Genomic DNA, 25389 nt, shown 5'->3' with positions numbered 1-25389 from the left:
AGCCAGGGAGTGACATCATGAAAGGGTATTTGGAAAGGTTTTAAAAACTAATGTTAGGAGACAAATCAGTTAGTTAGACTGTTACAGTTTCAGAGTGCCTAAGGTTTGGACTGGGATAACTGGAAATGGAATAGGGGGTGGATTTTAGAAACATTACTGTTGAAATAATCTGTTGACGGGGCAGGGCGAAGGGAAGAGATGAATGGAAATTAATTCCTTGTGGAAATTGATTGCATGCCAGGGCCTTGGAGCTGCTGTAGTTGGTAACAGGAGAAATCGGAAATGTGTGTTTTGGAGAGAAGTAATTGACACTCTTGCTGCAGAGAAGTTTTGTGTTTGCCATAGGTGTCTTGCAAGCCACTGCAACCCTGAGATTGGGGGGGAAACCAGGGTGTGTTGTGTGGGAAAGGCTTCCAAAACTGGGAGAAGGAAGGCACTCGGGGATAAATGGTGTATGCCTTCTTGGTCATAGGGAAGTAGTAGAGGATGCTAGTGAGTGGGGCTGAGGGTCTGAATTAGAAGGCTCTGTCCTGTATTGCCATTCAAATACATCACATGAACCTGAACCTGAAATTGGCAAAACAATTCTGGAAAATTGAGGCTCCAAGGAGAATGGGCCACTTATTCTCCTAACCATGAGGGTGTTTGGAGGGAAGTAGAATGGAATTTGCTAAAGACATAAATTGTTGGGTTTTGCAACAAGGTGAATTTTGCTCCGCATTGAGACCTTTAGGCTAGTCCTGGTGTCCTATTCATGGGTGGGGGTGGGGAGCAGCTAGATGATCTGAAGGAGCAGTGAGGAAATTTTGGGCCTAGAGATATTGCCTTTCCCGCGGCCAGGTCCGTCCCAACCTGCACCGTTGTCAGTTCCAGGGATCCAGCGACCTGCCCGCAGAGGTTTTTCCTTCTCTCTGAATTCTGCTTGCTTGTTGCAAGGGTGATTTAGGGTGATGTGCTGAACAAATTCCCCAAAGCCTCAACTTGCAACATCTGAGGGCTGGTGTATTTGAAGGATGATTGCAAAAAGTTAAAAAGTTACAGAATGAGTGGAGATTTTAATTGCAGTTCCTTAGTTCCCTGCCAACCTCTCCCCACACCCCCTTCTCTGAGATGCAGGATATGTGAACTACGAGGGGAAGCTGACTTCCGTGGGGAAAGGTGTCCATCAGATATTTTTTCTCTATAGGGAATACATGAGGGTCAAAAAAATATTGCATGAAATAGTGGTTGAGCTAATTTACTCTTTATAGGACAGTGTTTTCTGCACTGCTTTGACCGTGACCTTCATTAAGAAATGAAATTTACATCACAGTCTAGTTCACTCAGTCATGTATGTAAAAATCGAATTCAAGTTCATGAAGTACAACGTTCCTTGGCTTGGTGCAGTCTCCTCTGATACTTATTTTCTATTTTATTTTTTGTTTAAAAAATATTTATTGTCTCCCACTAAATTGATTTAACCCCTCTGTAATGGATCATAAACCACAGTTTGAAAAACACAGTTATACAGAGAACTTTCACTTCTAGAAAGTATTAAGCGCTCCTGTGCAGAGCTACCCATACTATTGCTGTAGGTGGAAGGGAGCATGAGGAAGAGTTTGACTTTTTAGGGTAACTGGAGAGTTCGGATGTACCTATGATTAAGGAGAAAGGCAAGATGACTAAATGCCCAAATGAAAAATAAGTACCGGTACAGTTCAGAGGAAAGGGTGTACAACCTGTGCTGGAGTTGCATGGAAAAATGGTTTGGAATAAAGAAGGAAGTCTGGGGTGAACCTGTTGGGGTGTCTCATGGTTCTGCACAGCTGGGAGGTAGAGCATGGGGAGTGCTTGGAGTTGGGAATGTGCACGGTGTGTGTAAGAGTAAAGCACGGAGGATTCTTGTAAGAGAATAGGGAGAAATTAGGTTGGCAAGGTGGGTTAGGATCAAAATGTAGTGTAGGGGTTGTAAACGGGTGGCCCAAAGAATGTGTTCAGCCTTCAGGTGTGTTATAATTTGGACTGTCCAAAGGTTTTAAAAAATTGGGAGCAATCCAGAAAACCTCTGGCTTTAGGACTCCCTTAAAGAATCAGAACAGACAGGTCTCTAGAGCTGAGTGAGTGGTGGTTGCCCCCCTGTGGATAGGAGACAGGCCTTATGGTCCCCTGTCTGTCTCTCTGTCATCGTCCCAGGGCTTTTGTGGCCTCAGTCCAGTCGCTTTACATTCGCTCCTTAGTCCTGCAGGTCTTTGGGATTGCAACTTGAGTTTCCAAGAGACTTGAATGGCAAGCTAGGGAATTTGGGATCACTATCCCAGGCTCTGAGTGGCCAGCGGAGGATTCAGGTAGGAAGAGTCTGACATTTTGGAATCCCAAGATATTTGCATGCAAATGATTTGTTTTAGGCAAATCAACAGCATTTTCTGAGTTGCTGCTGGCTGGAACTTCGCAATCTTTTTCTGATGATTGGAATGGTAGTAGTTAGGGAGGGCATTGAGCTGTGATTTCTATAGTGAGGCAGATTTCTAGTGACCCCAAGATCTCTCCAGCCTTCCCATTTTCCCCTTCTGGCTGCCACGGTTAGATTGTGGCTCCAGGCATGTCTCCTCTGAGAACCATGTCGGGGTAATAACTTGGTGAGATGTGAGTCATGGCTACCAAATGCTGTATGACATTAGATTCTCAGGAGCTTTGGTTCTGTGAGTCAATAATCAAGGAATAGCAAGGAGAGGAGCTGTGTCATTTCTTATATCCTTACTCCTAGGATGGCCCCAGGGGGTAGGCCTCCAGTCCAGAGATTCATAATGAATATGGAAGAACTGGTTCAAGTCCAGGTATTAATGCAAATGACTCCTGGAAAACTAGGCTGCTCTTGGGACCAGCTGAGTGAATAAGTTCAGGTCTCTGTGGTCCTTAGACAGTTGGGTTTACTCTGGGAGTCCATAACCACCTGTTAGGCTTCCCCAAGTGAGCTGCAGGTGAGAAGGACTGAGTAAAAGTCACCGTTTTTCACAGTGTGCACAATCTGATTATTTTAAACTATTGCTTTTGTAACATGTAAAAAAAAGTGAAAACTGAAGTGCTTTTTGCTTAAAAATGTGTGGCCTGAGGATGCAGGGATAACCAGAAGTCTGCTGAATTGGATGAAATGAACCCCATTTCCTGTTTTATAGGGTGGTTCGGTAGGTTACTAGATTAGAGAAATGACGTAGCAGCTATGGTGTACTTTGGCTTTAGAGGAAAGTATTTCACATAAGTTGTGATGGATGGTCCATATTAAGTAAGTGGTAGAATGTGGGCTGGATGGTGTTATTAATTTAATTTCATGGTGTTATTAATAGGCAAAAGCTGTTAATTAGTGGCACTGAGTCAACCTGGAAAGGGGTCTGAAAATGAGTGCCATAGGGTTCTATTCTTGGCTTTGAGCTGCTCATTTTTTTTCCAGTGTTGTGGATGAAGATACAGAAGGTATGTTTGTCAGCTTTGTTGATGTCCCAGAGGTGGGAGGGATTGCTTATTTAGTAGATAAATGAAGGTTCAAAATCGTCCAGAATGAGGGCCAAATTTTAAAAAAGAAATTCAGTGAGAGATAATGTAAAGTTTGATTTAGTTTTTTAAATGTGAATTGTAATTGTAATGTATTGAGATGTTTTACATTCTGGTCAGGTAACTCCACTTCTGGAGATATACCTGAGACCATACTAAGATATAGATGATGTTTTATGCACAGAGATTATTCAAAGTTCAAAAAAAAAAAACTTGAGTGAAAAATTAGAAACAACTTCTATATCCCGTGGTGTGAGTGGGCTGGAAATAATCTATAAGTGATTCTGATGGATGTGTCTTTATAATGGAATAATGTGGTCATTAAAAATAATGTTTAGGAATGGTTTTAAGATAACATGGGCAAATGTTTCTACTAAAAGTTAAGGTACATCTACAACATGACTTTAAATCTTAAAAAAACAAAGTACATAGAAAATGACCAGAGGAAATATACTCATAATTCTAATATCAGAATACTAATATTGGTTGCTTTTAGATGGATTGAATTGAGTGACTTTCTTTTTTTCACATTTTTAATTTATCAGTGTTCTCTATAATGTGTTTGTATATCATGGTGGGGAAAACACTGCTTTATGCATTTTTAAAATAGACTGTATTTTTTAGAGCAGATTTAGGCTCACAGCAAAATTAAGAGGAAGGAACAGAGATTTCCCATATCCCCCTCCCCCACACACGCACAGCTTTCCCCACCGTGATCCCCCACCAGAATGGTGCATTTCTTATAATTGATGAACTTCCATTGATACGTCATTATCACCCAGGGTCCATAGTTCACATTAGGGTCACTCTTGGAGTTGTCCGTTCTATGAGTTTAGACTAACGTATAATGACATATACCTATCATTATTATTTCATATAGAGTACTTTCACTGCCCTAAAAATCCTCTGTGCTCTGCCTGTTTATCCCTCCCTCCCCACAACCCCTGGCAACCACTGATCTTTTTGCTGTTTCCACAGTTGTGCTGTTTCCACCGTGTTATACAGTTGGCATCATCCCGTAGTAGCCTTTTCAGATGGTTTTTTTCACTTAGTAATATGCATTTAAGGTTCTTCCCTGTCTTTTCATGGCTTGATAGTTTACTTCGTGTTAGTGCTGCATAATATTCTATTGTTTGTATGGACCACTGTTTGTTTATCCATTGACCTATTGCAGGGTACCGTGGTTACGTCCAGGTGTTGGTGGTTATTATGAATAAAGGTGCTGTAAACATCTGCGTGCAGATTTTTGTGTGGACATAAGTTTTCAGCTCCTTTGGGTAGATACCAGGGAGTGCTATTGTTGGCAAGAGTGTGTTTAGTTTTGTAAGAAACTGCTTAATATGTCTTCCAAAGTGGCCGCACCATTTTGCATGCCCACCAGCGATGAATGAGAGTTCCCGTAACTCCACAGCCTCGCCAGCATTTGGTGCTGTCAGTGTTCTGGATTTTGGCCATTCTAATGGGAGTGTAGTGGTGTCTCATTGTTACAGTTTGCATTTCCCTAAACATGTGATGACATCTTTTCATGTGCTTTTTTTTGCCATCTGTATGTTTTCTTTGGTGAAGTGTCTGATAAGGTCTTTGGCCCATTTTTTAAATCAGGTTATTTTCTTGTTGTTGAGTTTTAAGAGTTCTTTGTATATGAGGTGAGATCACAAAATACGATGTATGTTTACATAAAAAAATTTTTATTACAGTAAAAGACACATTGCCATTAATCCCCTAAAAATATTCCTCCTTGTTTTGAACACACTATCCCATCGTTCTTGCCACTTTCTGAAGCAGTTCTGGAAGTCCTCTTTCGTGAGTGTCTTTAGTGGTGCTGTCGTGGCTGCCTCCGTCCTGAATGGATTCAAGACATTTACCTTTCATGGTCATTTTGACTTTGGGGAAGAGCCAGAACTCACATAGTGCCAGATCTAGTAAATAAGATGAATAAAAACACATTGTAGTTTTTTTAATTGACAGAAATTGCCGTACCAGAAGCGATAATGTGACACGGAGCCTTTCCATTGTGATCACAAAATACAGCGAATGTTGCTGCCGAGTGCCATCCAATGGAAAGGCAGGGATCTTCAATGTGTGAAGTGGCTTGTTGAACCTTAGTAACAGTGTGTGACAAGTTTCAACTTATTTGGTGCAGTCAGTTGGGTGTGAGCTACGGTTGAGAGAAGGTGTGTTTTAAAGTGTGCCGTTAATCATCCTCCATCATCACAACACTCTGTGTCGCACATTGCATCTGGTATATGACAATTTCTGTCAAATAAAAACATGACAATGTGTCCTTATCCACCTTATTCACCGGGTCTGGCACTGTGTGACTTCTGGCTCTTCCCCAAAGTCAAAATGACTCAGGACATCGAGGCAGCCACGACAGCACAGGTAAAGACATTCATGAAAGAGGACTTCCAGAGCTGTTTCAGAAAGTGGCAAGAACGATGGGATATGTGTGTTTGAAGCGAGGGGGAGTATCTTGAGGGGGATTAATGGCAATGTGTCTTTCACTGTAATACATTTTTTAAAATTTAAACATTCACCATATTGTTTGATCACAACATATATTATGGATAATAGTCCTTTATCAGATGTGCAAATATCTTCTCTCAGTCTGTGGTTTGTCTTTCCATTCTCTTGAACACTGCTATTTCAAAAACATTTTATTGTTCAAGGACAGGTTGGGGTAAAGGTAGATGGTTTATTCAGTGACGAATCTTGAGTACCTACCTGATAGGTGTCAAGCACTGGATTAGGCACTGAAGTCACAAAATAAAACTCAGCCCCTCCCCTGAAGTTGATCCAGTTGAAAGGAGCACACCAGCAGGTGAACACACAAGCATGGTGGTATTCCAGGCACGCTGAGAAGGGGCAGATCATGCAGGAAAAAAGTTTTGAGATTGTTCTATTGTTCGTGAGTTTAATGTGAGCTCTGTTAGGATGAGGCTTTTTAACAAATTGAATCCAGTTCATAACTGAATCAGAAATTCATTAATCCAAACCAGGATCTCATTTCAGTGACCCCTGTTGGTCATGTGACATTTGGACCACTGAGGGGCCAAACAAGAAACATGAAGAGCAAGACTACCTCCAGGAAGGAGACTAGGGTGATGTAGGAACAGGAATGACTGGAGTACATTGAAGGTGTGGGTACACCGTGGTGCTTTCAAACATTTCCATAGTTATCAAGCATAGGAAAGAGTGGACTTGTTCATTTTTGCTCCTGGTGTGGAATATGACCAGTGGATGGGACAATTGCTTTGTCCTCTCTAGCTTCAGACTCCTCATCTGTAGGATGATTACACTGAAGCTGATGACTTTTAAGGTTCTTTTGAACCCTAAAGACAGGGAGAGCAGATTTAGTTGAATACGAAAAAGGATTTTCTAGCTGGCAGAGAGCTGTCCAATGGAAATGTTTGCCGACGGAGTAGTGAGCTTCCCATTGCTGGAGGTATTCAAGTTGGGCTGAATGCTATTGATTAGGGATACTGTAGAAGAGAAGGGCAGGAATTAGGCTGACCTCCAACCCAAAGTCCTTTCCAATTCTTAGAGTCAGGTTATTAGGTGATTTGGACACTGAAAGGTAATGTTGAATAGGGGGTATTCCTCTAGTTGCGTAGTATTTGAGTCAACATCATCATGTAAGCTCTCTAAAACATGTTTATAAATGAATCCCAACATCTTCAAGGGACCCTTCTGGGGTCATTTTAGAAAGGCTGAAGAGAACTATTCCATGGTGTGTCAGGACTCAATTTGCAGCCCCAGGGCTATTGAAAATTGAATTTGGCCTTTAGGAAAAGCGAGAAGGTGGGGGTTAGGTGGAAATGTCAAATAACAGTAAATAAAATAGATTGACACATAGAAGACTAATGTGTGTATCAGCCAGTTCTAGTCAGTATAATGAGTGAATCAAGATGGGGACCCTTTAATTGAATGGTGGGTCCTCTGCTTAGCTGCGGAGGACCTGGGAGTGCCCTTGACCTTTCCTTCCTACTTCATTACCCTCACTGCGAGTTTGCATCACCATGTATAGCACGGTACACGCCATCCTGACACCAGGGATGAGAGAGCCTTGTGATTGCTCTGTAGTGATGAGGAGAACGAGGGATGGATAAATTTAAAAAAAACTTTTTTTTATTTAATTTTTTTTTAAGTGGGGGAATATTGGGGAACAGTATTTTTCTCCATTGCCCATCAGCTCCAAGTTGTCCTTCAATCTAGTTGTGGAGGGCGCAGCTCAGCTCCAAGTCCATTCTCTGTTTTCAATCTTAGTTGCAGGGGGCGCAGCCCACCATCCATGTGGGAATTGAACGAGCAACCTTGTTGTTAGAGCACAGGCTCTAACCAACTGAGCCATCCGGCTGCCCCTCCGGCAGTTTAGTGGCAGCTCTGTCTTCAATCTAGTTGTGGAGGGCGCAGCTCACTGGCCCATGTGGGAATCAAACTGACAACCCTGTCGTTCAGAGCTCGCGCTCTAACCAGCTTTGCCATCCGGCTGCCCCAAGAAACTTGACTGGGATTTTCCAGGAACGCATATATTCACTTTACACTGGACAATAAGTTTGTGGTTTGAGTTCAAAATTTTTCGCTTTTGTTATTTTTAGCTTACATGTAGAAAATTAGATTGAGTTTAATTTTGCCTAAAGTGTACTTACATATATGGTTTATTTAGACTCCACTCTGATTAGTTAAAATTTTTAAATTTTCTTCCTGATATTTTTGGATGACTTTTTTTTTTGCTGTTGAGGACACTGCTAGGGCTAAATCACGTAGCAAATGTTTCTTAGAGGGCTCTGCAAAGAGAATAGAGGTTTATCTCACCTTCAGGAGATATCGTAACATGATTTCTGTCTCTATGTGATTCAGGCTCACATTTTGGCATTTGAAAAATAAGCGTTAGGCAAGAAAGTGCTCGCTCTTCACATAGAGTAAAGCAGTTTTGGGGTTTATGACCTAGGGAATGACAGTTTTAGAAGTATGTCAAAAATATAGACAGAACTTTGTAGTTCTAAATACAGTTATTTAGAACTAGAGTTGGAAATCTTTGTGCACCAGTGATAAAGGGCCCAGTTCTCTTTTAGCGCCCAGTAAAAGGGCCCAGTAAACATGGGACCCACACAGTGTGTATATGGCTCATCAGCTCTGCTTGTTGAATTGCGAATCGGTTCCCTGAGCCACATAGAGTGGGTATGGGAAAAACTTAGGCTACCTTGTGCTTTTTATTTTTATTTTCTTTTAAAGCAAAATACAATAAGAAGTAACACTTTTCAGCCTTTTTTGTCCTTGGAGTATTGAGAAGTCATAAAACACTTTTAGTAAAAACAGCCACATTCAGCGGCTGTTTTTCAGAGTGCAGGGGGAGTGAAAAACTCCCTCTCTCTCCTCTTTCTCTTTTTCTGCTGCTGCTAGAAATGAATTGCTCTTGGTGTGCCGTCCTTAAATTCATGTGTCCTCTATCCATTTTAATCTTGTTATCTATTTTTATGGTGACTGTCGCCATGGTACTCTGTGCTCTTTACATAGCACAACAGAGATTTCAGATGTCTGATAGGAAAGCTCAAAGTTCTGCTGCAGCCAGCAGAGAAACTGTGTTTGAGTAGTTCTTTTTTTAAATTGAGTATAATTTGCATACAGTGGAATGCTCAGATCTTAAGTGCGCTGGTTAATCAGTTTTGACAAATGCATTTGGGACAGAACATTTCCATCACCCCAGAAATGTTCCTCGTGACCGTTTCCAGATTATGCTCCCCCTAACCAGAAGGACCAGAGTTCTGGTTTCTAACATCCTAGGCTAGTTTTGCCTACTAGGTAGGTTCTTAAGATTAGAGTTTTGTATTTCTGAGGACTTTATCCACAGCGCTTTGAAGAGGTGGAGGGGGTGTGTGTTTAAAAATCAGCATCTTATATGGTTAGGTGGTCCCACGGAGTCAGTGATATTTCGGAGCCTGTCTCATGGGGCATTCAGATTCTTCCTTCTCAGTAGTCCACGGGACCCTGGTTAGTGTTGGGAATCCCGATCTCCAGAAGGGAGAGCCTGAGGCACAGACAGCTAGGCCTGGTGTGGAATGAGTGTGATTGGGCAAGGGCTGCCATTATTGGCACACGCGCGTGTGTGTGTCTGTGTGTGTGTGTGTGTGTGTGTGTGTGTTGGAGAGCTGGAATCCTCAGCTAGAAGAACTGAAATGGCTCTGGGACATCCCTTTGGATTACCCAGAAGCCCCCTGACATACTTTCTCTTTTTTCCTGCCTCTCCCTTGAACTAGCATATAAATTTAACAATCCACAGAGTTACAGAGTTGGGCTTGTACTGTTGAAACAAGATCCGTGTTGCAAAGCCCAGTGCTTTGCACTGCTGAGCTCTCAGCCTCCTGGGAAGCATGTGTCAGATTTGGGTAGAAATTGCCCCCAGACACATTACTGAAATGTACTGAACAGAGTCAGTTTCTTTCTTCTTTCCTTTCTTTTCCTTTCCTTTCCTTTTCTTTCCTTTCCTTTTTTTCCCCTTCTTATTACTTCCGCCCCCCCCTCTGCCTGCCTGCCTGCCTGCCTTCCTTTAAAAAATTAAATGGTTAAATCAAATTTTCATTACATAAGTAGTACATGAACATATTCTGTGCAGGGGGAAAAAATGCAAACCTTTTAGAGCAAATAAAATCTTCCCTGACAACCACTCCTAATCCAGTCCTTCCCCAGAGGTCAGCCACTGTTACAAGTTTGTTGGTATTCTTCAAATGCTTCACATACTTGCATTTATACTTATAGAACTTTAAAAAAGCGAAGTGTATTGCATTGCAAGTATTGTTGTCCTTACTACCCCCACCCCATCAATGGTATATCTTGGTGATTGTTAGCTATCCGTACGTATAGGTCTTCTTGATTTTGTTTAACTCCTGAATGGCCTTTCCTAGAACCAGAAGGCTAAGCTGTTTAGCCTTCCCCCTAATTGGTGGACGTTTATTTCCAAATCCTGTACTATGACAAATGTTGTTATAATAAACTTGGCTGCACTTGCCTCTTTATAACACAGGTGAATATTTCTCTAGGGTAGATACTGAGAAAGGGGAGTTGCTGGGTAATAGGGCACAGTACTTTACTTTGAAATCCTAATGAAGATACATGACAAGGTCAGTTCCTAGCTTGGACTTCATGTAGACCAGGGCATACTTGAAGCCTGCTCAGATATGAAGTGATTGTTTTCTTAGCCTGGGGTGGGATGTGGGGTGTGCTCGCTGTGTGCCCCCTGCGAGTCAGCACTGGTTACATAGAAGGGTTGGTGTTGGGAAGGGTTCCTCTGAGCCCTATTCATTCTGTCTGGTCCCTGTGAGGACGTCGGCCTGCATGCTGATTGCCATGGTGTGTGGAGAAGAGTTATAGCATTGACAAGCAGCACGTTGTGGACTGGATGGCAGATTCCTTTTTTTTTTTTTTTTTTAATTTTATTTATTTTAAGTGTGTTTTTCCAGGACCCATCTGCTCCAAGTCAAGTAGTTGTTCCAATCTAGTTGTGGAGGGCGCAGCTCATAGAGGCCCATGCGGGGATTGAACCGGCAACCTTCAGTGCACCACGCTCTAACCCACTGTGCTAACCGGCTGCCCCTGGATGACAAGCTCTAAACTCAGTTCGTTCCCTTACTGGAGACCAATTACACACCTGTGATTCTTCTCCGTCCCATCTTTAGAATACAGAGTCCATAACCCTTAAATGCTTAAGCCCAGGGTGAGGTGTTCGAAAGCACTTTAGTGTTCTTAAAAAAAAAACAAACCATCTAGAACACTGTCACGTACTTTTATTAACAGTTTCATTTTATGTGGAGAAGGATCACGTGTGTCTCTATTTACAGTTCTTGACATCATCTCTAGATCTCTGAAAACTCTTAGAAACCAAGAAAATTCACCATTGTATCAAGCCAGACTCATGCCTTTCAGAGCCAGTGTGATAAGGGAGGGCTTGGCTCGTCTCTCTTGAAGGGTCCGCGCTGGTGTCACTGGTCACCCAGCTGGTGAGAGGCAGACCCCATTTGCAGCCTTAATTATTTCACATGCATTCGCCTTCAGATCCCTTGAGCAGATGTTCATGAAAACAGTTCTGGTTCTGAACCCAGGGAAACCCCACTGTTGCATTCAAGCAAATGCCCAAACCCAGTAATGCATTTATATTGCCTTCTTTTGGGGTACTGAGGTGTCCCCCCCCCCCTCGGGTCTCCCATGAATGTTAACAGGCGCTCTCTCTTCTGTTATTGCAGGGTTTGCTGACGAAGCTGGGGCCTTACCTTATCTCTCCCATTTGCTAGATTCTCTCCAGGCCCTCCTGGCCTTGATCTTTCTGGCCGCTTGGGCCTGCCCTCCCCCTCACACAGCCCTTTCAGGAGACTGAGTAACTGTCTTCTGTGTTTACAAGTTATCGTTTTCGTTGGGCAGCAACCAGTGTTCCCAGTGTTCCCATCCTCTGATTTTATAGGGAGTAGGTGGCAGTGTGTTTCTTTTTGTTTTTAGTACTTTTGCAGTGGTGCTGGACAAAAGGATTTTGTGTGTGTTTGTTTTGGCCTTTGTGGCCACAGTAGGATGACAGTCTGATCTACAGTGATGCAGAGGTCTTTACTAGGTCCTGGCTGTTAGCCACAGAGCTCTTACATGATTTTGATTTTTTCCCCCCTTAAATGTATTGCCCTGTCCTTGTCAATGTTAAAATTTACTGGCTGCTTCCCTGTAGTCGTTCCCTAAGTTTGACTCAGCACTACCCAGTTTGGTGTCTTTTTTTAAGGCTAACATTTACTGAGCACTCTGTGCCACTCACAGTGCTTAGTACTCGAGGTACATTTTTTTTCATTTCTTCCTAGGCTCCTCTCTCAGAGGAATCAGAATCTCTAGGAAACAGAATTTGGCGACTCTTAAGAAACGAAGGCACTATTAAAAAAAATAGTATCACCTCATCAAATCCTCAGATTATCCTGTGGAGTAGGAGCCGATGTTTTCCTCATTTGAGAGGTGAGGAAACTGAGGCACAGAGAGGTGAGGCAGTTTGCCCAAAATCACATAATTGGGAATTCAGAGGTTGTTTGTAACCCTGACTGTTTCTGGGGATATTTGTAAAAGTGTGAAATAAGAATAATTGTAGCCTTGATCGTGGGGGAGCCCCCTGCTTGATACTTGGCTGTTGTGATGTCCGTTTCATTTCCCTTCCATGCCCAAACCACCAACACCACAGTAACCTCTTGGTGACTCAAGTTTTTACTAAAAAGGAGTCTTTAAGAGGTCATTAGTCTAGCCTCTTACTCCTCTTTCTTGATGCATAATTTTCCTGTAGAATATAGAAGAAAGGGTATATATTTGGGAATCAGCAGTGTTTGAAGTCACATCTTAGTTCTGTCACTTTCTAGCTCTGTGGTCTGGGGAACATTACTCGCCTCCCTGAGTCTCAGTTTCCTTGTCTGTACAAGGGAGAAGAAAGTGATGATGATGATGATGTTACTCTGAGGGATGAAATGGGATACAGTCTATGAAATGCTTCTGGCACTGAGGTCTCTGATAAATGATTATCAGATGTTAGAACATTCCTGAAGGAACATCAGTCTTTGAAAGGCTGCAGATTGCACAGGTTTCCGGTTTTCCTCTTGCCCATTTTCTCTGTCACAGTTGTAATGAAGTAGTCTGATCGCCTTTGTGGCCTGTGAACCTCCCACTGCCTTTTCTCTCAGAAGACTCTAGTCTGTTGACTACAATGTACGTGGCCCTGAAATAAGTACAGGCTACCTGCCGGCCTGCTGCAGGTGAGAATCCCTGTGGTGCCAGCCTCCTCGACTGTCCTCGCGTGGGCAGGGACTCGCCAGCTCTGTGTAACTGTGGCCTGTGCGTCTTTGCCTATGGAGTGCCCGTTTCATCCTTCACGTCTCTCAAAACTCAGGCAGTGGGCCATCTGGTCTCTGCGATTGATCCGCAGTTATTTTGTCACTTTGGCTGAGAACGGACATCCTCACCAGTGAGTTCTCTGATCAGAGCTGCCACCCTGTCCATTTGAGGAGAAACAGCCAAGAGTGGACACCCCAATATCTTGAGCTCAGACCGGGGTGACCGCTCGGTCTGAGCCTGTTTCTCCACCCCTGTTCCATCTTCGAACTCATCCCCAGTCCCACAATTATTGGGGCATGAAGCTTCCTTAAATGGCCTGCTCTCGAGAAAGGCGCTTTCTTTGTGGGTCATGCCTTGGGCAAGGCTCCCTCTCCCACTAGGCTCATTTTTCACTGTGTATTTAAAAGATCTTCCCCTTATGGTGTCTATAGTCTTTTTTACTTGGGCTGACTGTGTTTTCTGGGGGAAATGTGTCTGTCTCCGTCACCGTCCAGTCACTCAGCAGATTTTTTGTATGTTTTTATTATAATTTTTTCGATTCGTGACACATTTTACTTCAACTTTACTTACGTCAAACACTTAAAATTTTAGCGATGCACACTGATCTGACTTCATGAGCTTAATCCTGAAAACCATCTTTTTTTTAAATCAGGCTTCCATGTCAGATTGCTGGCTGTTTTTTGCATTTTCCTGAAAGAAGCGAATTCTGATTCATTCACATAATTATACAGCACAAAAATATGAGTGTAGCTCTGGAGCATATGCAGTGCTTTTATAAATAAGTGCTGAATGTGGGATCCAGGTGGGAGCTCAGTTAGGCCTCCAGTTCTTTAAAGGCAGGGCCCGAAGCTTAGGCTTCGTAATTATTCTCTTCAGTTCATTGGCAAGAACCAGACACATGTGTTAAATATCAGCCGATTTCTAAGAACGTGGGTGTTTGTGTTCTGTGATGCCCCTTTCCCTGGGTTTCTGGTGAATCGGTGTGGAATTGTTTCCTGTGTGGGTCTCCACTGGCGTGAGCCGGATTCACATACAGGACAGCTGGGACCAAGGACCAAAGCGTCTGCACTGGAGGTAGCTCATAGAGGCTGGCCTGGCTCCACGTCAAGGCGGTTTGGCTGCAGCCCTTGAACCACCCTGGGCCGGGCACCAAGACTGAGATGTGGGTTCAGGGGAGGAGAGCAGGATTGGGAGGCTCTGCTGAGAGGGAAGTGAGGGGCCAGGTCACGTGGGAGGCTGCAGCGGCCGTGTCCTGGCTTTGTGCTTGGTGTCGAGCTCTCAGCCCTGAAGCCGGGGTTTGGTTCACTGTGGCCCGGCCTCCAAGTGGGATGCGTTGGATCTCTCAGTCCCCCTCTCTGGTGGCAATCAGTTTTGTTGTGATTTCAGGGAACTAGTGGCTCACCCGTGGTCGACTTCTTGATTTCCTTCCTGGTCGGTAGTTGTATTGCTGGTTAAATGTCCTTTGACCACCTCAGTTCCCAGATGCCAGCTCGACAGTGGCTACTGGGCATTCGGAGTGACCTGTTGTGTTATTTAGCGCTCTAGCCCTTGTCTAAAATTGGGCAGCAGGGGAAGGAAACACGTCTGTTGAGATCCTTCCAGATACTAGGCACGGTTCTCACTTTTCCCAGGAGAGGTGGGAACTTGACGCTCTCACCTGGTGGCTGCTCTTTCCCTGCAGAATCCCCTTTGCGGTGGGCCTCGGCTTAGCTTCTCCTGCACAGGCTGGGTGTCCATTTTGCTGAGCTAGGTTTAGTACTTCAGTGGCATCCAGGCTTTCTTTCCCTCAGCCACAGCACTCCTGGGAAGCATTCCCATTGGTGTAGGAGGGAGTGCTCCCCTAGTAGGAAAGCAGAGTAGAGCCTCTCAGGAGAAGTTAACAGATAGGCTGAGGAGCTGCCTCTCATCCTGAAACAGAAAAGAGGAGTGGTCAATTGGGGAACGAGAATAAAGGGGAAAGTTGGGTTATACGTTGATCTGCAGAAGCCTAGTTACCTCCCTTCTGGCCAGAAAGATCTGTTCCCATTGGCCAGTCAGCCCTCCTGGTCTTGGAACAAATTCTGGTTGGTATCCAGCTCTTATGTCAGGTTTTCAAATGTTATCAGCCACTAGAATGTTCTGTCATCCTAACAGCACCTGTTACTTATCTTGTGCCTTCTATCCAAGATGATGGCGTATTTCCCATCAGCTTACACTTTGGACAGTGGGTCCCGGGTAAGGCTTGGATTCCTGATGGGGCATCTGAGCCCCTCGCTCCCTTCCCTTCCCTGTTTATCTTTCCTGGCTAGCTGTCTCTAGAGGACAGATCTTGTCTGCATGCGCATGCTTTCTCGCCTTTAATTTTGGATCTCATCCTCCTGGCCTGCCTCCCAGACCAGGTGACATCTTTCTTGGGCACCTGCTGCCCTGTGTACTCTGATTATCCACCCCGGGAGAGGGCTGCTGCTTTTCTGTTACCTACTGATTCTAGCCAGGCAAGTCACCAGGTGGTTCTGACCCTCCTTACATGCCCTGTTGCCTATTTATTTAGTGCCATCAGGGAATGTCATTATTCATTCAAATGACTGTTGAGTTCCAAGTAGGTTTTCTATTTTTAACCACTTAAATGAAAACATGAAAAAATCGAGTCTGCATTTCTCTGCCTTCTTAAAGGAGTGAGACCATAAGGAACCCTTTTCCTTGCATCTTACGATTGGCACCTTGGGTATCATTGCCATAAAGGCTTCACTTTCTAGCCTGTGCACTACTCAGGGCCTTGTGCTCATGGGTTAGGTAATGTTAGGCTTTTTAAATTCTCACCTCCGTGTTTTACCTTTTTGGGATGGTTCTTTCATTACTGTCTTTTGCTTTTCTTTCCTATAAGTGCCTCTAAATCTCTTCAGTCCAGTGAAATACACACTTTTTTCCTCACACATTGTGAAGATCAGAGAAGGCAATGTAAAGGCATCAGGGCCGTGAACCCCCAAGCCTTCCATCCTACACCCCTGTCCTGAGCCCTGGTCCTAAGGCCTCATCCTGCTGCTGGTTCTCCACTTGTGGGGAAGAGAGAACTGTACCAGGGAGCAGCCAGGAAAGCCACAAATGTCACTGCTTGCAAGCTTGGGCAAATAAGTGACCTTCTTCAGGAACCTCAGTTTCCTGAGCTGTGAAATGGGGACTATATTGTTCCTCCGTATTTTCTGGAGTTGCTGGGAGGTCAGGGAAACAAAAAAGGAAGCCCCCAAATGTGTGTATGAAAGTGGGTGTAAACCCAAGTGCCGTTCAAGCATTCATTCATTGGTGGTTTGAGTTAATATGCAGGTCTCTTATATGCTTACTCTGAAAACAGAGAGAACTGTGAATTCCTTGAGGCTTGTTCTCCTGGAGGTACTCAACTTCTGGTTCCCTCCTTCCCGCAGGCTCTGGGTAAAATGCTGTGTCAGCAGTCATCCATCTCCCCGCCTCCTGCAACTCGCACATAGTTTTAGCACAGTGTAAATCAGGTTTAACCACTGCATGCACCCACACGTACTCTCCCTCCCCCCAACAATGCCGGACAACCTCACTGCCTCCCATGGCACATTTTAAGTGTGGGTTTACTTATGCCTGCATCCTAATATAGTATGTTCTACCTGTTTTCATGACAACACTACTGTCTTAGAACCGAGTTTGAACACTGAAACTCTACCCTTGCTTTTGATGCCTGTCTTCATTTTGTACAAGCAGCAGGTATGATGTCTTAGAACACATTATTTTTTAATTTGGGGCTCTCCCACCCATGGGACTCTCATCTACTTAAAATCATAAACCTGATGGGGGTTTATGGCTTCTGCCCTCAAAGGGATCTGCGAATCTAAGCGAGATGTGGTCCTATTGGCTCTAGTAGAAATAGTTACAGTTTACTAAGCCCTAACTATGTGCCAGGCACTGTGCTAAGAATTGTCTTGTGTAATACAGAATAATGTACATATGACAGCGAGGAACAAAGGGCACTGGCAATGGTGGTTTTGAAAGCAAACGGAGCGAGCTGTGAAGGAAAGGGAAGTGGGCTCATTCCTGGGTAGAACTGTGAAAATGCCTTCCTCCGGCCGATGCAGAACATTCTCTTTCACTTGATTGAATGGCTGTTGTGCATTTGGGCCAACAAAAGTATTTGTCGATTAGGGTCATTTATTATTTGCTGGAGAAAATTCAGAGTAACCAGGTCAGATGACCTATTTCTATGGCCCATCTGGTAGAATATGGAAATAGCACTGCTATTTGGGACTCTGATTTTTTTCCCTTCCATTAGTTTATTATATGTATTACAGTAAGTGGGAAGGCTGGATGGTCACTTACAGGCGATGCTGTGACCAGGATTCCAGCGCTGGATGGGAGATGGGGGACCTTGAAGGTCCCTGTCAATCCTGATAGTCTATACCTTTAATTTTATGGGTACTCTCAACTGTTATCCATTGTTGCAGTGTAATTCGGTTTTTAAAAATCGTCAGAAAAATACGGTAATTAGCGTGCTCTGAAAATTCAAATGGTCATTCTCTGAACAGCTGATTTAGGAATGTTGGCATTGAATCAGTCGCTAAATATGCTCAGTGCTGTGTCTCTTAAGCTTGTGTTGTGAAAATCTAAAATGCACCCCACACGTTTGAAAAATGGTATAACGGCCTGTTTAAATAACTTGAGAGAGCTAGACCTTTTACCTCAGACCCTTGGCTCCTCTCAGACTCTCAGAGCAGTTTCTGTCCAAAGTCAGGCTGGGCAGATTCCTTTGGGAAGAAAAGGTCAATATATGCTCCGTGAAGTGAGTAAATTTTTTACTTTTTATGGAGAAGGCACTCCAGAACAAAAACATAAGACTGGAGAACCACCGGGCGGCATTTGCATGGTGATGCCGGGATCTGCCAATTTGCATCTGCCACGTTCAATTAGTGACCTGGCACACGAAGGATCCTAAACATATCTGCATGTAATTATAAAGAGGCTGCAGATGTACTTGGCATCTCTCGACAGAGGTTGTCCCTGGCTAAGAATTGAACAATAATTGGGAATTCTATTCTCCACTGGGTTATGTCGTAAACGTGAGATGTGATTTGTTACATTTTGACCTTTGGATGAGCTTACAACATCACACTGAAAAAAAATTGAGTTAAAACTTTACAGATTTAAAAGTAAAACAATGAGCAACTTTCTGATAAAAGATGCAGGATGATATGCAAATTATTAGCCAAAGAACTAAAAACTCAAACTGTTGTTCTGTGCAGTGGTTACCCCGTAGTGATCATAAAATAGAAAACTGAGGTTTAGTAGAGAACCTGAAACTGTTGGCAGAGGGTTGCCGTCCCTCACCTTGATCTATAAATTGTTCATTAGACAGGTTGTAGGCACCCAAGATTTAGCAAATGGGAATGTTCCTCCACATTTCACTCTCCTTAACTTAAAACCAAACCCAAAACTATTAGTCACGTAATGAATCATTTTGACTTATGACCTGTGTCCTAGAAGTGCCACTAGGTGATGTCATGGCTTGCTGCAGTGTCCCTGGGTGGTAGGAGAGAGCAACCATTGTGTGTGAGCGCGTGTGCACACATGTACGTGTGCGGAGACATGTGGTTGTCCGGCAACAGTCACATGTCAAATAGCAATTTGCAACTCAGAACCACAGAGAGAGTTTGTTTTCCTCTTCTGTCTGTTCCAGTTATTTAACTGATGGCAGATGTCCTCATTAAGGGCTATTAGCACATCAAAATATGTTTGCTGAGCCTGGGAAGGGGCTAACCCCTTTTGGACATTGACCAAAATAGATATTCTAGGGTAGCCACCCTCTCCTGTTGGTGACAACGGTAGGAGTGAGAAGTATGAGGGCCCCGGATCCCCTTAAAACTGTATATCGGTGACGAGTCTCTTTTTAGCAGGAGTTTATGTTTCAGTCAAGGAATTTCATAGTTGAGAATGTAACATTCATAAAGCAAGATCTGGCTGCATGTGGAAACGTTGTTATTGTTATGCCCTGAAAAGGGTGTTTCTTGATTTCTCTTTGCTGTATCAGAACCAAATGGCAAATTAGGAGGTGGCACGTTTATGTGGACCGTCGATAGCTCCCAAGAAAGAAACTCGATAAGGGAGTGAATAGAAGTAGAGATCAGGGAAGAGAGGTTTGAAGGCAGCTCCAGTTAGTTTGATAGAAGCGTGCTAGGAGAGAGGGTGGGACCCTTGATCCGGGGTGTAAAGTAGCAGGCGATCCTGGAAAGTCCCGCTAAGGTCCAGAGTTAACCTGGCCCCTTGACCCACCTGCTTGGCAGACCTCTGGAAGTGCTCTGACCCACTTCTGGGTGCTTGAAGGACACTGTTGATGTCCTTCTGTCTGTAGAACCCTGTAATACCTGGGTGTCCTGATAAACAGCACGGAGAGCAGCATTGAATCCCACCTGGTGATGCCGCCCAGCCTTACATTTAGCCTAGATTTGTAGTTTTTCACTCTCATGCTATCAGTGCTAAGGATAAACTTGGCTAAAATCTTCCTTAACTTTTGAGACTGATTATGTTATCTCTCTGCACCCTCTCTGAGGGCCGTGTGTGTATAAAGGTCTTCCCAAACCACTGAATGATTAACAGTGACTTGGACGTTGAACAAGGTCAGACTAAAGCATTGACCTCTGTTTTGAAGGTGAGAGGCTAAGATGCCAGTGGAGAAGAGATTTTCAAGGAAAGAAAGCGCACAAGGAAACGGAAGAGAGTTGCAGGATGGGAGTTGGTTTTTCCTATCAAGGTTCACTGAGGTAGAAAAAAAAAATGCCATGTAGATAAAAAGTAACTTAATCGGTGTCTTATTTTGAGAGATCCCATACCTCCTGGAATAATGGCAGGAGCGTGACCTTTGACATCAGATAGATGTGAGTTTAACCCCCAGGGCTGCTGGTTCCTAGTTGTGTAGCCTCAGCAGCCAAGTTCTCCGTGGCTCAGTTTCCTCATCAGAAAAAAAAGACCATATGTTCATCTCAAGTTGTTCTGAGGATTAAATTAGATGCAGTGTTGAAAGCTAGGGCCTGTTAGGCATTTAACAAGGGCAGTTTCCCTTCCTTCTTTCTCTTCTGCTTTTAAAAATCAACATTTGGACTTACTATAAATGAATAAAATAAAGTGTATTTCAGTGTGGAATTTGGGCCAGTTAAAGGAGAAAGACCAGAGAACGAGAGCAAACACACATGGGAGCAAACCGGAAGTGGGCAGGTTCACCAACTTTATGCACATCCAGCAGGCTTTGGAAGGTGTGGGTTCACAAAACCAAATAAAAAGTATTTTTTAAATTAAAAAAAAAAAAGAAAAAGCTTACAAAAACATCGTCAGTCTGTTAGCCAAATAGTTCAGGCTTGGTCTGGAGACTGGAAGCTCAGGAATTTTGGAAATACTACTTTCTTCATTTTCAGTGGTGGAAACCTCAAACTTCCTGCTGTGGAAAGTGGGGGTGGCCTCTGCATTCTCTGGTCAAGAGATGGGTTGTTTCTTCCTCTGGATTGATGCTGCCATCTGATGTCTCTGAGTGGCACTGCGGCTTCACCTCTAGCTCTTAGGGGCTCAGTGGAATTAAATCTAAGGGTCGGAAGTTCTTGTTTCTGGCTTGAGGATTTAAGGATGCAGGTAGGTAGGCGAGTGAGTTTTTAAAACCGAGTTCGCTTGGAGATACACTTTTTTCTTTCTTTCTTTCTTTTTTTTTTTTTTGTAGTGGTCAAGAATTTACTCCTTACATTTTCCTTCCTTTTTACTATTACAGTCAAGTTTTCCAAGAAGTGTTATGGAATGTGAAGTCACCAGACTCCTGAAACAGGAGCTCTGTAGGACGCTGTGACTCTGACCTTTTCCTTACCTTTGCTCCGCTTTTTAGGGAATTCATGGTTTTTAGGGAATCCATGCTATCTGATTCCAGCCCTGGAAGCTCTGAGTAAAAGACTTATAAAAACCCTTCTCCTATCACATTTCACAGGGTGTGAAGAGCTTCTACAGGAACCTTCTCATTTGCTCCCCCCAAGGTATTAGAGAGGTGAGCATTAACATTGGGGTGTATAGATGAGGCAAGAGTGGGGCCTGACCCAGTGGTCTGAGGGCACATCTGTGTTTTTCACTGAATCTCACATGGGGAAGCTGTGGGTCAGGGGAGGGATTTCTCAAGAATCAGCTCGTTGACCAGTGTGGCTCACTGAGGGACCTGGAAGGTAAGGGTTCTTCATTTTGGGAACAATGTAGGTGCCTGAAGGTCAAGGAGTGGCAGAGGACCCCTGACGGCCCGACCCAGCCCTGGTATTCATGGAGTGCCAGGGTGGTTGGAACCCCTCATCTCAGGCAGGAAGACTTTGACTCATGAAACATTAGACTAGAGTTTCTAGTTTGGATCTCCTCCCTAGCTTTCCCCCTCTATAAAATGTGGAGGGTGGCTTACCCAATTCTCTGCTTTCCAGAGTAGGACTAATGGGGGTGGGGGTACAGGGACGTCTCAGAGCACCTGGGCTGGTCCTCCTTTTGCATCACCCCTATTGCATGAGTAGCTGCACCACATGCTGTGGCGGCAGGTGTGCAGGCAGCTTCGAGGCCATGAGGGCCCCTGGATCTGTAGTCAGGAGACCAGATCTCGTTTAGGCTCTGGCACCAGCTCTATCGCTGGGGACAAGTCACTGAAGCCTTCAGGGTTAGTTAATGTCCTCAAGTATAAAACAAGGAGAGGAGAGTCAGCATGGCTCGTGTCTGTGGCTCTTTGTAGTTGTGGAGCCAGCCAAGCTTGAGCATCTGCGAGTATCTGACAGATGTCCTCATGCTCTGACTTACCAATGCTGCCATGTGTCACATAACGGTGGACCGCATGTGTACGACTATGGTTCTGTAAGATTATCATGGAGCTGACAAATTCCTGTGGCAGCCATGCTAGCGTCGTAGCCATCGTAAAGCACAATGCATCATTCCTGTGTTTGTGGTGACCCTGTTGTAAACAAACCCGCCGCACTGCCAGTTGTATGAAAGTATAGCACATACCATTATGTACAGCACGTAATACTCAGTAATTATAACAAATGCCTATGTTTATGTATTTACTATACTATGCTTTTTATCCTTATTTTCGAGTGCACTCTTTCTCCTTATAAGAAAAGTTTGCTGTAAAACAGTACGCTGGGTTACACTGGCAGCAACCTCTACGTCTCATGTTTACCGTATCTCTGAATCGCATCATTTTCTCTTGTGCTTGATTTAATCTCGTGTTGTTTTGTAGAGTAACATGCTGTACAGGCTTGTAGACAGGGAGCAACAGGCTATGCCATATAGGCGTGTAGTAGGTGATACCATCTAGGTTTATGTAAGTGTACTCCATGATGTTCGCATAACAACGAAATCGCCTAATAACGCATTTCTCAGAACGTATCCCTGTGTTAGGCAGCACGTGACTGTGTCATATATAGGAATCCGACCTAAGGACCTAAGGAAGCGGTCATGGGGGGGTGTGTGTGTGCTGAGGTTGAGCTCAGAGGACGCTCCCTGCAGGCAGAGCAGGTCAAACAGCACAATCCCGGATACAGCCCCTATGTACAATAATCAAGGGTTTGTTAAATTAGCGATGATTGCATCCGCCTAAGAAAATAGTGTATGGCTTCTAAAAGTGATTTTCTAGAATGACATTTCATGACGTAGTGAAACCTACACAAGATATTAAGTGAAAATTCAGTGTACCAAACTGTGATCCCATTTTGTAGAAATAAAAGTACGGAAATACATGTATAGGGGAAAGCATGGAATGCTATATAGGCAACGTGGGTATCTCTGGGAGGCAGCTTTTTGAGTGATCTGCTGTCCTTTGTGGTTCTCAGTATTTTCTAAGTGTCCCGTGAGGAATTGGTGTTACTTTTGTACAAAGGAAAGCATGGTAAAAGTTACTTTACAATGTTTCATCCATTTTCATGGATGCTTACGGCTCCTGGCTGCGTGTAGGGTTCTGTACTAAAAGCTGCCTGATTCTTCCAGAAAATGGATAAAGGACTCTGTGTCCCCTTTGTCTCCGCAGGAAAGGCAGCAGCATGGCCAGCGTATTGTCCCGGCGCCTTGGTAAGCGGTCCCTCCTGGGAGCTCGGGTGTTGGGGCCCCCCGGGGCCGCCGCACCTTCGGAGCCACAGGCGGAGCTGCTGGAGGCGGTGGCTCCCCAGCCCTTCCTTGCCTCTAAGGACACTTCCTGCCAGGAGCAGCCAAAGGAACTCCTCAAGGCTCCCGGCACCTTAGGTTTCCAGCAGGTGGCCTTTCAGCCTGGGCAGAAGGTAGGTTGATCCTGATCTTCCCAGGTTTGGGGCTGGCAGGCCAGTGGTGCCCTGAGTGACAGGCTGGCACCTCTCTGGGCACAGGTGTGTGCGCAGACCTTTTCCTTGTAGCCCCGTGGGCCCGCGGACAGCAGGCTTCCCTAGACAATGCGCCATCAGCAGCAGACCCAGGGCTCCTCCACAGCAGCACTGCTTGGAGGAAAAGCTGGCAAGACCTGACATCTGACATTCTGGGCTTACACCTACTCAAAACTTAAGTTCCAAGCATGGCCAGACTTCCTCTTACTGCCCCTCAGTTTGCAACTTTACAAAACAAAGGGAAGAGTCTCAGGTTTACGAAAGAGAAGACTGTGTCTCTGAATTACCTTGACATGTTTTTAAGAGCGGGAGGTGTTTGTCTAGTCAGAATACCACTTGAATTTTCCCCCCAGTGTTTTTTCCCCTTGTGACAGGGCCCAGCTATCACCTGTATCTGATATTATCACTAGATCCAGGTACGTGGGCTTCCCTTTCATCGCCGTCTCAAAGGCCCATAAGTAGAGACTCGATATCTTCTGTCTCTCTGCTGAGGCTTCTGTTGTCCAGGCCTCGATTCCCAGTGGTAAGGCAACCAACTGTAGGCAGCCCTGGAGAGAGGTCAGCCTACCTGTCCGCCCACCCCTAGCATCTTGTCCCCAGGTAGATGCAGAAGTCTGTGAAGGGCAAAATGCAGGGTGAGCAATTCAAGGCAATAGTTGGGAGCCAGCAGATATATAGGACTTCAAAGGCAAGGCAGGGCCAGAAATCAGGAGGATGGACATAGATTCCAAAATGATTTGATTGGAGAATTTAATCCATTTACATTTAAAATAATTATTGATAGATAATGACCTACTATTGCTGTTTTTTTCATTGTTTTTGGACTGTTTAGTTTGTTTCTTTGTTTCTTTCTTCCTCTCTTGGTACCTTCCTTTACATTTCAGTTGATTTTTTTTGTAGTCTATGTTTTGATTAGTTTCTCTTTATCTTTTGTGTATCAACCATTGGTTTTTATCTTTGTGGTTACCACAAGGCTTACAGAAAACATCTTATAGTTATAATAGTCTATTTTAAGATGATAGCACCTCAGCTTCAATTTCAGATTCCAAGTTAAGGAAAAAAAAATCCCAGAAACTGACGTGTTCACTCTCTCCATATAGAGAGTTTATAAGGATCTGTTTTGGAAAGAACTGATCCGCTGTGTCTTGTCTGGGTGTTCAGGCGGGAAGCAGATACCTGGGAGCATCTGCTTGAATTAAAGATGAATTAATGCAGTGTGTGATGCAGTTTGTGAATTTGGCTCCCAGAACGTGGGACATGTGGGGTGAGAACTACCAAGTGGTGATCACTGGTTGCTGTTTTTCTCCCCCCCTACCAGGTATATGTGTGGTACGGGGGTCAGGAGTGCCCAGGACTGGTGGAGCAGCACAGTGGGGCAGAGGAGAAGGTGACTGTCTGGCTGTTGGACCAGAAGTTACAAATCTGCTGCAAAGCGGAGGAGGTGTGGCTGGCCGAGCTGCAGGGCCCCATTGCCCAAGTGCCACCTCTAGAGCAGGGAGCCCAGGTGCCAGCCTACAGGCCTGTCTCCAGGAACATTGACGTCCCAAAGAGGTTTGTGTGGGAGAACCTGGACTTTGGAAGTCACGTGGGTAGTGAGGCAGGGGGTTGTGGGAGGTTTTGTGATGGGGAAGGAATGTGGAAGTCCTAGGTGTCTGGTTGTCAATATGTTGGACAGATGGGACAC

At 44.4% G+C, this 25389-nt stretch overlaps 1 protein-coding gene across 5 annotated transcripts in view; it reads left to right on the top strand.

Annotated features, from left to right (window-relative positions):
* ZNF395 (zinc finger protein 395) overlaps positions 1–25389 on the top strand; it is a 49636-nt gene that overhangs the window by 12867 nt on the left and 11380 nt on the right. For 3 of the 5 annotated variants that reach the window (XM_081077617.1, XM_081077620.1, XM_081077618.1), the window contains exons 2-3: positions 23381–23627; positions 25024–25256. In XM_081077617.1, the coding sequence (XP_080933743.1) occupies positions 23394–23627; positions 25024–25256 (467 nt within the window). In that variant the 5' untranslated portion in view covers positions 23381–23393. Of the gene's footprint in view, positions 1–14364; positions 14440–21319; positions 21377–23380; positions 23628–25023; positions 25257–25389 lie in introns of those variants that run through there. The other 2 variants (XM_081077619.1, XM_081077621.1) reach the window with 2 other exon arrangements.

Source organism: Rhinolophus hipposideros, assembly GCF_964194185.1.
Source record: "Rhinolophus hipposideros genome assembly, chromosome: 16".
Classification (NCBI taxonomy): domain Eukaryota; kingdom Metazoa; phylum Chordata; class Mammalia; order Chiroptera; family Rhinolophidae; genus Rhinolophus; species Rhinolophus hipposideros.
Note: the sequence above shows the minus strand (reverse complement) of the source record. Positions and strands in the feature narration are given on the sequence as shown.